At 41.5% G+C, this 15922-nt stretch overlaps 1 protein-coding gene across 1 annotated transcript in view; it reads right to left on the bottom strand.

Moving 5' to 3' along the window:
- Nucleotides 1-657: 657 nt before the first annotated feature.
- The window catches only part of LOC139370656 (N-terminal EF-hand calcium-binding protein 1-like), a 53807-nt gene continuing 38542 nt past the window's right edge, over nt 658-15922 (bottom strand). The window contains exons 6-14 of the mRNA XM_071110262.1: nt 10897-11033; nt 9184-9279; nt 7303-7424; nt 6899-6978; nt 6151-6204; nt 5296-5405; nt 4603-4680; nt 4107-4210; nt 658-828 (exon numbers count right to left, since the gene is read on the bottom strand). Of these exons, the coding sequence (XP_070966363.1) occupies nt 803-828; nt 4107-4210; nt 4603-4680; nt 5296-5405; nt 6151-6204; nt 6899-6978; nt 7303-7424; nt 9184-9279; nt 10897-11033 (807 nt within the window). The 3' untranslated portion in view covers nt 658-802. The remainder of the gene's footprint in view (nt 829-4106; nt 4211-4602; nt 4681-5295; nt 5406-6150; nt 6205-6898; nt 6979-7302; nt 7425-9183; nt 9280-10896; nt 11034-15922) is intronic.

Consider the following 15922-nt stretch of genomic DNA (forward strand, 5'->3'; position numbering starts at 1 on the left):
TGCCAGCAGGCATGCCAGTTAAGATAGAGTAGCTAGCTTGTCTAACTAACTTGATTGATAGCCTGAAACAACTCCTTGGTAGCTACTGTAGTTATGAGTTTGGGAGATTGGGAACCTACCTCGGCTAGCTGAAGCCAACTTCTTAACATTTCTAGGTGACTAGTAGTATTAAAGAGAAAAATATGTATATAAAGTACCAGTCAAAAGTTTGGACACACCTACTCATTCAAGGCTTTTTCTTTATTTGTACTATTTTCTACATTGTAGAATAATAGTGAAGACATTACAACTATGAATAACACAAATGGAATCATGTAGTAACCAAAAAAGTGTTAAACAAATCAAAATATATGTTACATTTTAGTTTCTTGAAAGTAGCCACCCTTTGCCTTGATGACAGCTTTGCATTCTCTCAACCAGCTTCATTAGGTAGCCAAGAGTGTGCAAAGCTGTCATCAAGGCAAAGGGTGGCTACTTTGAAGAATCTAAAATCGAAAATATATTTTGATTTGTTTAACACTTTTTTGGTTACTACATGATTCCATATGTGTTATTCATAGTTTTGATGTCTTCACTATAATTCTACAGTGTAGATAATAGTCAAAACAAAGAAAAACCCTTGAATGAGTAGGTGTGTGCAAACTTTTGACTGGTACATAAGAAAGATGCCGCAAGATGCTGTTTTAATGCAGTGTTCCGTGTCCGGTAGCTTTGAACCGAAACACTTGGATGAAATGTTGAATTTCTTGTCTTGAGGTTGTGTTGTGTGTATGTGGGGGCGGGATACATGGTCTGCTGCTAGTTAGTCAGTCATAATCCACCAGGATGCTACAGGAAAAAAAGAGAGGTTTAATTTGAGTTGGGGAAAAATGGGTAAATAACAATTCAATTCTAAAAGACCTGGGTTCAAATACTTGCTGGGCTTGATTGAGCTTTCCTGGCACATTGGAAACAAAATAATAATTGCAAAAGTCATTGTAAATAAGAATGTGTTCTTAACTGACTTGCATAGTTAAATAAAGGTTAAATAAAAATAGAAAATTGTGGAACCCGGGTCTGCCCCCATAGGGCAGGGATTATCAACTAGATTCAGCAGCGGGGTGTTATTTCTTGAGGTGATGGTCAGGGGGTTGGAACAATTACAAATGATTTGTAGACCATCTGAAACCATTTGTATTGTATTTTACCCCCTTTTTCTCCCCAATTTCGATCTTGTCTCATCGTTGCAACTCCCTAACGGGCTCGGGATAGAAGGTTGAGTCATGCGTCCTCTGAAACATGATGCCCAACTGCGCTTCTTAACACCCGCCCGCTTAACCCGGAAGCTGCACCAATGTGTCGGAGAAAACACCGTTCAACTGATAACCGGACTCAGCCTGCAGGTGCCTGGCCCGCCACAAGGAGTCGCTAGAGCGAGATGAGGCAAAAAATTCCCTGTCTTAGGTCAGTTAGGATCACCACTTTATTGTAAGAATGTGAAATGTCAGAATAATAGTAGAGATAATTATTTACTTCAGATTTTATTTCTTTCATCACATTCCCAGTGGGTCAGAAGTTTACATACACTCAATTAGCAATTAGCGTGGTCCCATGGTGTTTATACTTGCTTACTATCGTTTGTACAGATGAACATGGTACCTTCAGGCACTTGGAAATTGCTCCCAAAGATGAACCAGACTTATGGAGGTCCCCAAAAAAAATCTGAGGTATTTTCTTTTGATTTCTTTTGATTTTCCCATGATGTCAAGAAAGAGGCACTGAGTTTGAAGGTAGGCCTTGAAATACATCCACAGGTACACCTCCAATTGACTCAAATTATGTCAATTAGCCTATCAGAAGCTTCTAAATCCATGACAACATTTTCTGGAATTTTCCAAGCTGTTTAAAGGCACCGTTAACTTAGTGTATGTAATCTTCTGACCCACTGGAATTGTGATAGTGAATTATAAGTGAAATAATCTGTCTCTGAACAATTGTTGGAAAAATGATTTGTGTCATGCACAAAGTAGATGTCCTAACCGACTTGCAAAAACAAATTTGTGGAGTGGTTGAAAAACGAGTTTTAATGACTCCAACCTCAGTGTATGTAAGCTTCCGACTTCAACTGTAGATCTCTCTGCGAAAGTATTCGGCACCCTTGAACTTTGCGACCTTTTGCCACATTTCAGGCTTCAAACATAAAGATATAAAACTGTATTTTTTTGTGAAGAATCAACAACAAGTGGGACACAATCATGAAGTGGAACGACATTTATTGGATATTTCAAACTTTTTTAACAAATCAAAAACTGAAAAATTGGGCGTGCAAAATTATTCAGCCCCTTTACTTTCAGTGCAGCAAACTCTCTCCAGAAGTTCAGTGAGGATCTCTGAATGATCCAATGTTGACCTAAATGACTAATGATGATAAATACAATCCACCTGTGTGTAATCAAGTCTTCGTATAAATGCACATGCACTGTGATAGTCTCAGAGGTCCGTTAAAAGCGCAGAGAGCATCATGAAGAACAAGGAACACACCAGGCAGGTCCGAGATACTGTTGTGAAGAAGTTTAAAGCCGGATTTGGATACAAAAAGATTTCCCAAGCTTTAAACATCCCAAGGAGCACTGTGCAAGCGATAATATTGAAATGGAAGGAGTATCAGACCACTGCAAATCTACCAAGACCTGGCCGTCCCTCTAAACTTTCAGCTCATACAAGGAGAAGACTGATCAGAGATGCAGCCAAGAGGCCCATGATCACTCTGGATGAACTGCAGAGATCTACAGCTGAGGTGGGAGACTCTGTCCATAGGACAACAATCAGTCGTATATTGCACAAATCTGGCCTTTATGGAAGAGTGGCAAGAAGAAAGCCATTTCTTAAAGATATCCATAAAAAGTGTTGTTTAAAGTTTGCCACAAGCCACCTGGGAGACACACCAAACATGTGGAAGAAGGTGCTCTGGTCAGATGAAACCAAAATTGAACTTTTTGGCAACAATGCAAGACGTTATGTTTGGCGTAAAAGCAACACAGCTCATCACCCTGAACACACCATCCCCACTGTCAAACATGGTGGAGGCAGCATCATGGTTTGGGCCTGCTTTTCTTCAGCAGGGACAGGGAAGATGGTTAAAATTGATGGGAAGATGGATGGAGCCAAATACAGGACCATTCTGGAAGAAAACCTGATGGAGTCTGCAAAAGACCTGAGACTGGGATGGAGATTTGTCTTCCAACAAGACAATGATCCAAAACATAAAGTAAAATCTACAATGGAATGGTTCAAAAATAAACATATCCAGGTGTTAGAATTGCCAAGTCAAATTCCAGACCTGAATCCAATCGAGAATCTGTGGAAAGAACTGAAAACTGCTGTTCACAAATGCTCTCCATCCAACCTCACTGAGCTCGAGCTGTTTTGCAAGGAGGAATGGGAAAAAATTTCAGTCTCTCGATGTGCAAAACTGATAGAGACATACCCCAAGCGACTTACAGCTGTAATCGCAGCAAAAGGTGGCGCTACAAAGTATTAACTTAAGGGGGCTGAATAATTCTGCACGCCCAATTTTTCAGTTTTTGATTTGTTAAAAAAGTTTGAAATATCCAATAAATGTCGTTCCACTTCATGATTGTGTCCCACTTGTTGTTGAATCTTCACAAAAAAAACAGTTTTATATCTTTATGTTTGAAGCCTGAAATGTGGCAAAAGGTCGCAAAGTTCAAGGGGGCCGAATACATTCGCAAGGCACTGTATGTGTGGGAACACTTTGGAACAGTTTTCTAAAATGAAAATGATTTGTAGCTGATTGGCTGGTGTTTTTACAGTCTTTTGTCAGTGTGGGGGGTGGGCGGATAAACAAAATCACCCCGGGCCAAATTTGGGGAATCCTGCCAGTTGGGGAACCCTGCCATAGGGAGTATGTCTTGTTCCCAAGACATACTTAAGCTACTGTAATCGCTCAAAGACCAGTGTGAAATGATGTACTTGCCTCAGGACATTTTATTGTGTATGTTTTGGGTCTTTTGAGCAATAATGTGAAAACATTTGCAGGAAAACACAAGTGATACTGTAAATATAGGTAGGTATTGAATCGAACACAAACACACATGGACACACACCCTTGAGTTTACCTGGGAGCAGCATGGTAGACACAAGCTTGGAATCCTCCAATGTATCAATGACACAGCGCTGGAATTTCTTACTGGCATTGGACTGCAGGTAGCTTGGGAATGACAGGAACACAGCAACAAGCAATAGACTTGACATTACAGTAAGACAACCATCCTTATTAACAATATTGAATAGTGGAACGGCTTAGTTAGTAAACAACATTACATAATAAGACTTTGCACTGAAGATATGCACATCAATTTATGAGAAAATGTAAATGCGCATACTATTGAATGCAAAGACATTAAAACGCAAATATTACAGTATCAGTTTGAGCTATACTGCAGATGGCATACTGTATATATTGGTGTGTATGAATCAACCCTGAGAAATGGTGTGTATGTGTGTGTCATGACATGACATGAGATGGGCCATCTGCTCATCATCAGTGGAGAGAGCTTCCATCAGCGAGATGAGCAGCCTGCCAGTGTCACACACACACACCTCATCCAGGAGATACGATCCTGCCAAAACTCATACATTATGTAGCACGACTTTCCCGCGAGCTTCTGGATAGACACACTGAGAGAGAGAGAGAGAGAGAGAGAGAGAGAGAGAGAGAGAGAGAGAGAGAGAGAGAGAGAGAGAGAGAGAGAGAGAGAGGTCAAAAGAGAAAGGTCAAAAGAGAAAGAGAGAAAGGAAAGAGCGCAAGGGAGTTGAAGTTAGCATCTGGCCCAATCAGTAAATAAGATCTCATTTGCATTAAAGGAGCTCTTACGGCACAAATTCATCATGATGCATAACTGTGGCTGTTTTTTTGAAAGTCTTTTAATGGATCAATCAATGTTACCTATGAAAAAGTTTGTCACTTATTCTTAGGAACTTTTGGAAAGTATTATGCATGCCATCGTTGGGATCAAATAGAACAATCCCAATGGTGAGACATTTTCTATCATCTAGGAATAGGCTTTCCTGCCAACGTGATTTGACCAGGAAAAACTCTTGGCCTTAGTTACATTTTTTTTTCTGGCCAGGTCACGTGAATCAATTGGTGGTGAGTCGCGTGCCCTGCATTGCCCTGTGCCAAGCCACGGTGCTTTGGGGTCTAAGCCGGGTAACTGTAATGCACTTTATACTGATGTAAAAAAAAAGGGCTTGATAAAATACGTTTGATTTGTTTGATTTGATTTGACTCACTGCAAGTTGTCGCTGTGGTTGGACGTGGCGTCCACATAGCTCTTGAGCAGCTTCTGGAACTCCTCGAGGTCCTCCGTTGCCGTCATCTGCGTCTGCACCAGCAGGATGTTCTGTTGGCACGGCGACCACAAGGAAACGCAACATTTACATGCATTTCCATTTTGATCATTTAGCTTAGACTCCTTTACAGAGCAACTTAAGCAACGCAATAACTACAATTAGCTGCAAAAAATGCCGACCTCAAAGCAAGTACGCAAGATTGTCATTTTAGGTGGCTAATTTAGTTGATGCCTTGCTTATGTACATAAGGTATAACTTAGGCTTTACAGTCAGGGCATTCAACTAAGGTAGGTAAGACAACCAGATATCAGTTATCTCAAGAAAAAAGATTAGTGCAAGAAAGACAGGAACAGTAAGGTGTTTGTGAGATTACATCACATGCTCCTCTGAGCTCCTGTACCCGAGCTCTAGGCAAGACACAGGTTTTAGAAGCAGATAGGGGAGTGTTTTTTTTTTTTGCCTGTGAGGGGAAACTCAATGTGCGAATGATAAATCTGAAGGGCTCCTGTGAAAAATTAGAGGTGTTCTGCAGGTGTTACAGTTACCCAGGGGCGGATGCTGATGTGAATTCATTTTGGATTGCGTCATGTGCGGCCCGCTTTGTAAAACAAAAACAAATTGACACTGTAAAAAATGGGGTGTATGTGGAAACTTAAAAAGAAGAGCTACACGGACGTACTTTTATTGGATAACTGTGCCGTTAAAGTCCAATGACTGGCCTAAGTTGCCCCTGAGGGTATTAATAAAGTTGTATCGAACTGAATCGAATTTAGAGAAACAACAGTCATCACTCACAGATTTGTATGTACTGGCCAGCGTATCTTCTTTCAGAGGTTCCAACTTTGGACCCTGAAAAGACCATTGGAAACCTAGTTATAATGGTCAAACTCACATTGACCAGGACTTGAATAATTCCCAGTTTCAAAAAGCATTTTTTCTTCCAAATACTTTAGCTCTGCTTGTATGAGCTTTCCAGACACAATGGAATAGTCCCAAAAGTGTAAACCACACCCATATGGCTCAATCAAACTCAATCTGAAAAGAAAACAAATACTACTTGAACCCAAGTAGACTAGAATATAATTATCTCATGCAGCTATATACTATAATTATCCAATACATTGCATCATTGACACACATTCTGACTAGAGTTCATATCCAACCCCTGCCTGTACATTGGCAACCCTCTATTTCTATCCAGCCATGAGACAAAGCAATAAGCTATAATATTCCATTTTATTAGCTCACTGCAAAGGGAATGAGAATCTGTGAGGTGACAATTGATATTGCATTACAGTACATGCTGCAAGGTTATGAATTGTTCTGATATTGCAGTGTAGATTGACAAACTAGAAAGAGAGAGAGAGTGAGAGACTGACTGGCTGGCAGACAGACAGACAGATAGGCGATAGAGACAGCATAGGGAGTTAAAGTAAGAGAGAGCGACAAAGGGGAGATAGGAGAAAGGTAGGAGCAGCACGGAGCAATAGAGCAAGACATAAAGGCGCGGTCAGGATGAGATATACCCAGGACACTTCCCTACCTGCCACTCCAGCTTGTCCAATAGCTGCTGGAGCCTGTTGATCTGGGAGCACCAGTGGTCATCAATCTCCATGGTCACTCCTAGAGAAACACACACACGCACACCCACATAGATCCTATTAAATTAGTTCTAAGAGTGATCCTGGTTAACATCATTAATGTAACAGTCTTGCTATCGTCCCTCTCCTTGCCCCAATCTGGGCTCGAACTAGGGCCCCTTGGAACACATCAACTGCCTCCCACGATGCATCTTTACCTATCGCTCCACAAAAGCCACGGCCCTCGCAGAGCAAGGGAAACAACTACAAGGTCTCAGAGCGAGTGACGTCACCGATTGAAATGCCACTAGCTCGCACCGCTAACTAGCTAGCCATTTCCCAGCAGTTACACTAGCATTGATATTACCTGTAGTGAGGATGCCTGAGTAGGGGTGGATAGGGGAGAGGCACATGTTCTTCTGAAACTTGCGGCCACATCGTCTGCTGTTTCTCTGCGCTGAGGGATGCTCCGCCACCTCCACCGCTCTCCTGAAAACAGACAGATCAAGAAAAGGAAGAGGAATAAAAGTAAACAAGAAAGGTAACTGTCCGAGAGGTGAGGAAAGGAGCGATGGCGCTGGTCACAATTGACGAAGATAGAGGAGGAATAACATATAGAGAGGAGAGGAGATAGAGAGCAATATCAGAAAAGAAGAGAACATGTTGAGAACGATGACAGAAGGCGGTAGCAGCAGTACATTGGCCGAACCAAAACACAACAAAGAAGAGTGGAAGCCATTTTGTGGATAGTTCCAAATAACAAGCCCAACATTGTAATTACCCCCATGGGTAGTGTAGGACATGGTATTGACTGCTCAGTGGTGACACTAACACTTCAAAATCAAAGATGAAGTGTGTGTGTGTGCCCATCTGAGTCTGGTTGAGTCTTTGTGCCTCTGTGTTTGTGTGTGACAGAGTAGATGGATGGAGAGTTGCTGTTTTCTCCAAGTTAAGACTTTTTACCTATCCCCAGGGCTGAGGGAGTGTATGACTGGGACAGTTCTCCTGCTGGGCAAGGTAGAAGCCCTAAAGGGCACGCAGCACGTAGGACACTACCGCCGATGAAAAGAAACAAGGACACAGTATCAGGCTGTATTAGGAGTGTGTATATGTGTATGTGTCTCTGTGTGTGTGTGTGTGTGTATCTCCCCTACATTTATAACCTCTGTTTTTGTCCATCTCAGTGACTCCTTCTCGCTCTGACCCCCCTCCCTCTGTAGCTCTCCCCTCTTCTCTTTCTCTTCCTTGTCTCGCTCCCCCCTTTCACTCTCTTTCTGTAACTCATCCCCCCCAAATCGACTTCATTATGGCCAATAAACAATATGCTGATGCCCAGAGGAGCACCACAGTAGACTCCACAATACTGCGCTGCCCAGAGTCTGCTTCCCAAATGGCACCATATTCTCTACTGTACAATGTGCCCTACTTTTGACAGGGGCCCATTGGGCTAAGGTCAAAAGTAGTGCACTACGTAGGGAATAAGGTGCAAAGGCTCTGCACATTGCCATCTGTCACTGGCTATCTGTGTCACTGTTTAACCATCCATGATACAATGAACCATTTAATTACCCCAATTATGTGTATTTGACCAGTGTCCTGATGCATTCATGACACAAAAATAAAGTTGCAGGCTATTCATTACTGCACTATCCACCCATATAATCCATCCAGAAGTACCCATTACACAGCAAATGTTCATGACATGTTTTAGAGAACACCGTTTAAATGAAACCGTCTCACATCAGTTCGCAGGATGTTGTGTATGATAGCTTTTTTTCTGTAGACTGAAAAGCAGGTGCGTCATGCCCCCCCAACCCCCATTCTTCCTAGTAAGTGGTTAACTCCAAGATGCACCACGGAGAAAAGATATGCTAGGCAGGACGCTAGATACTGTAGCGCATGCAGACAGTATCACCAATGGAGGAGGAGAGAGAGTGTCGCGTGACACAGTGTTTGATTTGATTTTAGCTGCCGGTGATGGGCAGGAAGTATGTTTGTAAATTAATTTCATGTAGCCTATTAATTCCTTCTAGATGAAAAAATAAATGTTTTGTTGTTTCTCAGTAATACTAGCCACCTAGCAATTTTATAATTCAGCTAACAAGCTAGATAGCTTCCCAATCTCTCAAACTCATAACTAGCTATCAATAAAGTTAGAGTAGCTTGTCTAACAATCTTAGCTGGCATGCCTGACGCAAAGTTGCTAGACTTTAGAAAATACAAAATAATTTCTTTAAAAATGGTTTACCTATCCCCAAAGCCGAGGGAGTGTATGACTGGGACAGTTCTCCTGCTTGGCAAGGTAGAAGCCCCAAAGGGCACTACAGCATGTAGAACACTACCGCAGATGAAAAGAAAAGAGGACACAGTATCAGGCTGTATTAGGAGTGTGTGTGTATACAGTATGTGTATGTGTCTCTCTCTGTATGTGTGTGTGTGTGTCTCTATCTCCTCTACATCATTAACCCTTCTATCTGTGTTTGTCCATCTCAGTGACTCCTTCTCGCTCTGCCCCCCCTCCCTCTCTATGTGAGTCTCTCTCAATCGATCTCTCTCCCCTCTTCCTCTCCGTCTCTCTCTCATCCTTTCTCTATATCCCCCACCCTCTCTCTCTAGTCTCTCTATCCCCATTTGCTTTCTTTCTGTGTAGCATCCCCCAAATGTTAACATCATGAGGTGGGTGGTGCCATAGTGTTTAGTAGTGGGGTGGTGCCATAGTGTTTAGTAGTGAGGTGGTGCTATAGTGTTTAGTAGTGAGGTGGTGCTATAGTGTTTAGTAGTGAGGTGGTGCAATAGTGTTTAGTAGTGAGGTGGTGCTATAGTGTTTAGTAGTGAGGTGGTGCCATAGTGTTTAGTAGTGAGGTGGTGCTATAGTGTTTAGTAGTGAGGTGGTGCTATAGTGTTTAGTAGTGAGGTGGTGCCATAGTGTTTAGTAGTGCGGTGGTGCCATAGTGTTTAGTAGTGGGGTGGTGCCATAGTGTTTAGTAGTGAGGTGGTGCTATAGTGTTTAGTAGTGAGGTGGTGCTATAGTGTTTAGTAGTGAGGTGGTGCCATAGTGTTTAGTAGTGAGGTGGTGCTATAGTGTTTAGTAGTGAGGTGGTGCTATAGTGTTTAGTAGTGAGATGGTGCTATAGTGTTTAGTAGTGAGGTGGTGCTATAGTGTTTAGTAGTGGGGTGGTGCTATAGTGTTTAGTAGTGAGGTGGTGCTATAGTGTTTAGTAGTGAGGTGGTGCTATAGTGTTTAGTAGTGAGATGGTGCTATAGTGTTTAGTAGTGAGGTGGTGCTATAGTGTTTAGTAGTGAAGTGGTGCTATAGTGTTTAGTAGTGAGGTGGTGCTATAGTGTTTAGTAGTGAGGTGGTGCTATAGTGTTTAGTAGTGAAGTGGTGCTATAGTGTTTAGTAGTGAGGTGGTGCTATAGTGTTTAGTAGTGAGGTGGTGCTATAGTGCTTAGTAGTGGGGTGGTGCCATAGTGTTTAGTAGTGAGGTGGTGCTATAGTGTTTAGTAGTGAGGTGGTGCTATAGTGTTTAGTAGTGAAGTGGTGCTATAGTGTTTAGTAGTGAGGTGGTGCTATAGTGTTTAGTAGTGAGGTGGTGCTATAGTGTTTAGTAGTGGGGTGGTGCTATAGTGTTTAGTAGTGAGGTGGTGCTATAGTGTTTAGTAGTGAGGTGGTGCTATAGTGTTTAGTAGTGAAGTGGTGCTATAGTGTTTAGTAGTGAGGTAGTGCCATAGTGTTTAGTAATGGGGTGGTGCCATAGTGTTTAGTGAGGTGGTGCCATAGGGTTTAGTAGTGAGGTGGTGCCATAGTGTTTAGTACTGAGGTGGTGCCATAGTGTTTAGTACTGAGGTGCAGCTGGCGTGGTGTTGAGTCGTGAGGTGCCGTTGTGTATCAGAGACTGAGTACTGAGTAATAAGATGGTACTGCCATAGTGTTTAGGTGTGTTGAGCACTAGCGACTTACGGTGCGGGCCTGCTCTGCTCTTCCACGGCCTCCATGGCACACTGCAGGGACATTTGGAGAGAGAGCAGCTGGCTGGAGGTCTCCCTCAGCATGAAGCGGGTCACAAACTGTCCCAGCACAGAGGAGTCCTGGTACTCCTAACAAAGGAGAGGAGATGGAGGGAAGGTAGATGTGGTTGCGGAGAGAGAGAGAAAACGAGAGAGAGAGAGAGAACAGGTTGGCAACCTTTACTCGGAGAGCCCATATCAATTCTAAGAGCTGTTGAGCTCACGACAGCTAAGGCCGTATAGTAACAGCTACCAAAGGTCATTACACGTTTTACTCAAATTAATTTGTTACTTTTCACCGCATACATGATTCTTTGCCTTTTTGAATATTGTCCATGGAATGGTTTTCATACAATACCAGCTATTCTAACTGTAACTAGCGGGAGACTGCTAAGAAGAATGTAATTGTAATATGGACCCTGGTCAAAAGTAGTGCACTATATGATGAATAGGGTGCAATTTGGGAGGCAACCCTTGCTACATCCTTTTGGGTTCCATGTAGAACCCTCTGTATAATGGGTTCCACCTGAAACCAAAAGGGTTCTACGTTGAACCAAAAAAGGTTCTTCAAAGGGTTCTCTTACGGGGACAGCCGAAGAACCCTTTAAGGTTCTAGATAGCAACTTTCTTTCTAAGTGTACTGTTGATAAATACCAAGGGGGAATTCTAGTCTAGGGCCTTGGTGGTGATATTTGTGACAACTGCTAACAATCGCTAGCAAAGCAAAAACCTCTATGGATTTTCCTTCTGACAACGTATAAGGAAGTGAATGGAAGAATGGGGCATTAATTGTGACAGGATGCATAATTATGCAGTAACAGCCCCCTCTTTTCTAACAGGGATTGCTGGTTTTTCTCATTCCTTCACTGATGTGCTTCACTGATTCCTGGGCTGGCCAATGTTGAAACTTTTTTAAATGGCTCAGAGATTTTCTCTCTGCTCCCCTCCAATATCATCTATAAGTTTCAGTAGGAAAAAACATTGATTTCAAAAGTTTAACAAACCATACAACTCTATGCACAATGACTACTTTGAACAGTATGTTTACAAAAAATAGCCAGTGTAGATGCAATTTGGCCCACAGGTGATTTTATCTGCCCAGAGACATATGTGATCGTATATAAATAGAAGCAAGATTTGAAATTCTTATAAAATATTATAACGTTTTTGTTCTTCTTGCGGTCACTTTGCAGTCTAGAAATTATTTGTATTTATGTTTGGCCCGGGGTTGAATCTAGTCGATGATCCCTAATATAGACCGTAATATGATGGTAATGAATGCAGATATGTTTGGCTTGCCAATTTCAACACCAGTATTGTTGCTGGACTCATCACTTTTACGAGGCACACTAGCTAGATTCCTTTGCACAGATGGAGGCAGTCTATTTTTTATTTATTTTTTATCTCAAAGTCAAAACTAGCCCCTAGTCAATGGACTGGAGCAATTACTGTTCATAATACAATACATACAGTCATTAAAACTCGTTTTTCAACCACTCCACAAATTTCTTGTTAACAAACTATAGTTTTGGCAAGTCTGTTAGGACATCTACTTTGCACATGACACGAGTAATTTTTCCAACAATTGTTTACAGGCAGATTATTTCACCTATAATTCACTGCATCACAGTTCCAGTGGGTCAGAAGTTTAGATACACTAAGTTGACTGTGTCTTTAAACAGGTTGGAAAATTCTAGAAAATTATGTCATGGATTTAGAAGCTTCTGATAGGCTAATTGACATCATTTGAGTAAATTGGGGGTGTACCTGTGGATGTATTTCAAGGCCTACCTTCAAACTCAGTGCCTCTTTCCTGACATCATGGGAAAATTAAAAGAAATCAGCCAAGACCTCAGAAAAAAAATGGAGACCTTCACAAGTCTGGTTTATCCTTGGGAGCAATTTCCAAACACCTGAAGGTACCATGTTCATCTGTACAAACAATAGTACGCAAGTATAAACACCATGGGACCACACAGACGTCATACCGCTCAGGAAGGAGATGCGTTCTGTCTCCAAGAGATGAACGTACTTTGGTGCGAAAAGTGCAAATCAATCCCAGAACAACAGCAAATGACCTTGGGAAGATGCTGGAGGAAACAGGTACAAAAGTATCTATATCCATAGTAAAACGAGTCCTATATCTACATAACCTGAAAGGCCGCTCAGCAAGGAAGAAGCCACTGCTCCAAAACCACCATAAAAAAGCCAGACTACAGTTTGCAACTGCACATGTGGACAAAGATCGTACTTTTTGGAAAAATGTCCTCTGGTCTGATGAAACAAAAATAGAACTGTTTGTCCATAATGACCATCGTTATGTTTGGAGGAAAGAGGGGGAGGCTTGCAAGCTGAAGAACACCATCCCAACCGTGAAGCATGGTGGTGGCAGCATCATGTTGTTTGGGTGCTTTGCTGCAGGAAGGATTTGTGCACTTCACAAAATAGATGGCATCATGAGGTAGGAAAATTATGTGGATATATTGAAGCAGCATCTCAAGACATCAGTCAGGAAGTTAAATATTGGTCGCCAATGGGTCTTCCAAATGGACAATGACCCCAAGCATACTTCCAAAGTTGTGGCAAAATGGCTTAAGGTCAACAAAGTCAAGGTATTGGAGTGGCCATCACAAAGCCCTGACCTCAATCCAATAGAACACTTTTGGGCAGAACTGAAAAAGCGTGTGCGAGTAAGGAAGCCTACACACCTGACTCAGTTATAGCAGCTCTGTCAGGAGGAATGGGCCAAAATTCACCCAACTTATTGTGGGAAGCTTGTGGAAGGATACCCAAAACATTTAACCCAAGTTAAACTATTTAAAGGCAATGCTACCAAATACTAATTGAGTGTATGTAAACGTCTGACCCACTGGGAATGAGATAGAAATAATAGCTGAAATAAATAATTCTCCCTCTTATTATTCTGACATTTTACATTCTTAAAATAAAGTGGTGATCCTAACTGACCTAAAACAGGGGATTTTTTACTAGGATTGAATGTCAGGAATTGTGAAAAACTGTATTTGGCTAAGGTGTATGTAAACTTCAGACTTCAACTGTAGGTAGGGTATATTCTGTAGCCTATATCATAGGGTATGTTCTAAAGCCTTTATCTATCCTATAGAGTATCCCTCGAGTTGATATTCTCAATTCCCCCACCTTCGGGAAAAAAAGCGTGGGAGTTCTCACTGACCACCAGCAAAAATAAAACCTATTTATTCTGTATTTTGTGTAAAAAAAAATATATATATATATGTAATGGCTTATGCACATCTAATATGTATATATGTAGTTTCCATTTATTTGACTCTTTTTTTTAAACAGGTGCATTAAATATTTTGTCATTAGACTTTTGTAAGTGTAATACATAGAAGATTGTCAAAAGTCCAGGTGTGAGGCAGGACAAAAACAGTGCAAATAATAACATTATATTACATTTTGGAGAATGGAGAAAAAAAAGTTTAAGGTTATTTTAATCTCTACTTTGAAATTTGTTAAAAAAACTTTTTATTTAACTAGGCAAGTCAGTTAAGAACTGTTATTAAAGTTAAACTGTTATTTACAATGACGGCCTGCCCCGGGCCAGACCTGGACGACACTGGTCCAATTGTGCGCCGCCCTATGGGACTCCCAATCACAGCCAGTAGTGATACAGCCTGGATTTGAACCAGTAACATCTCTTGCACTGAGATGCAGTGCCTTAGAGCACTGCGCTACTCGGGAGCTAGGTGTTGTGTCATGACCACCATGACAAGCAAATAATAATAACCTTTTTTTCAAAAGTTTGCGTTCTTGGATATGAATAGTGACAGTGGAGCACATGGATGTCATGGAGGGGAATTCCAATTTTGATGCCAGGAAATGATAGGAAAATAAAGGTAAATATGACTTGAGAAGATATTTCCCAATAGGCTATAGTTTCATCAAATGATGTTAGATTTTTTCAATTATGTTTTAATTATGTGTATTTAGGATGCATTGTATGCTAGCTGTTCAACTGGAGCATGCTGGAATCCCTTCTTTTTATGACCAAATACTGTAAAAATGTCATTCCCGCCACATGTCATTACCACCTAATAATGAACTGTGATGGTAAGGACAGAATGTGCTGGTGATGACTAACTGTATTAGTTAATACATTATTACTTATCTTAAGACCTGAAAAGACAAACAAATTACCTATATGATCATGGTTAAGTTGAAATTGAACACTTATTTGCAAAATAAGACCATTACATGTTTTATTTTATTATGTTAGGAAGATTGAGTGATTTCAATGTCTATTTATGTGACTTACAATGGATATTACTGACTTTAATTCTTTATTTTAAATGTTTCTATAAGATGCCGCCTAAATCAACCAAGAAGAGAACAAGGACATACACCATATATACAAAAGTATATGGACACCCCTTCAAATTAGTCGATCAAATTAGTTGATTTGGCTATTTCAGCCACACCCGTTGCTGAAAGGTGTATGGAATTGAGCACCCAGCCATGCAATCTCTATAGACAAACATTGGCAGTAGAATGGTCCATACCAAAGAGCTCAGTGACTTTCAACGTGGCACCGTCCATAGGATGCCACCTTTCCAACAAGTCCGTTCGTCAAATTTCTGCCCTGCTAGAGCTGCCCCGGTCAACACAAGCTCACAAAACAGAACCGCTGAGTGCTGAAGCGCGTGGTGTGTCAAAATCGTCTGTTCTGCGTTGTAACACTCACTACCGAGTTCCAAACTGCCTCTGGAAGCAACATCAGCAAAATAACTGTTCGTCGGGAACAATACCAAGCGTAGGTTGGAGTGGTGTATAGCTAGCCGCCAGTGGAATCACGGTCTCTGGAGTGATGAATCATGCTTCACCATCTGGCAGTCCAACAAATGAATCTGGGTTTGGTGGATGCCAGGAGAACGTTACCTGTCCCAATCCAGTGCCAACTGTACAGTTTGGTGGAGGAGGAATAATGGTCTGGGGCTGTT

The sequence above is a fragment of the Oncorhynchus clarkii genome, chromosome 17 (assembly GCF_045791955.1).
Source record: "Oncorhynchus clarkii lewisi isolate Uvic-CL-2024 chromosome 17, UVic_Ocla_1.0, whole genome shotgun sequence".
NCBI classification, from domain to species: Eukaryota; Metazoa; Chordata; class Actinopteri; order Salmoniformes; family Salmonidae; genus Oncorhynchus; species Oncorhynchus clarkii.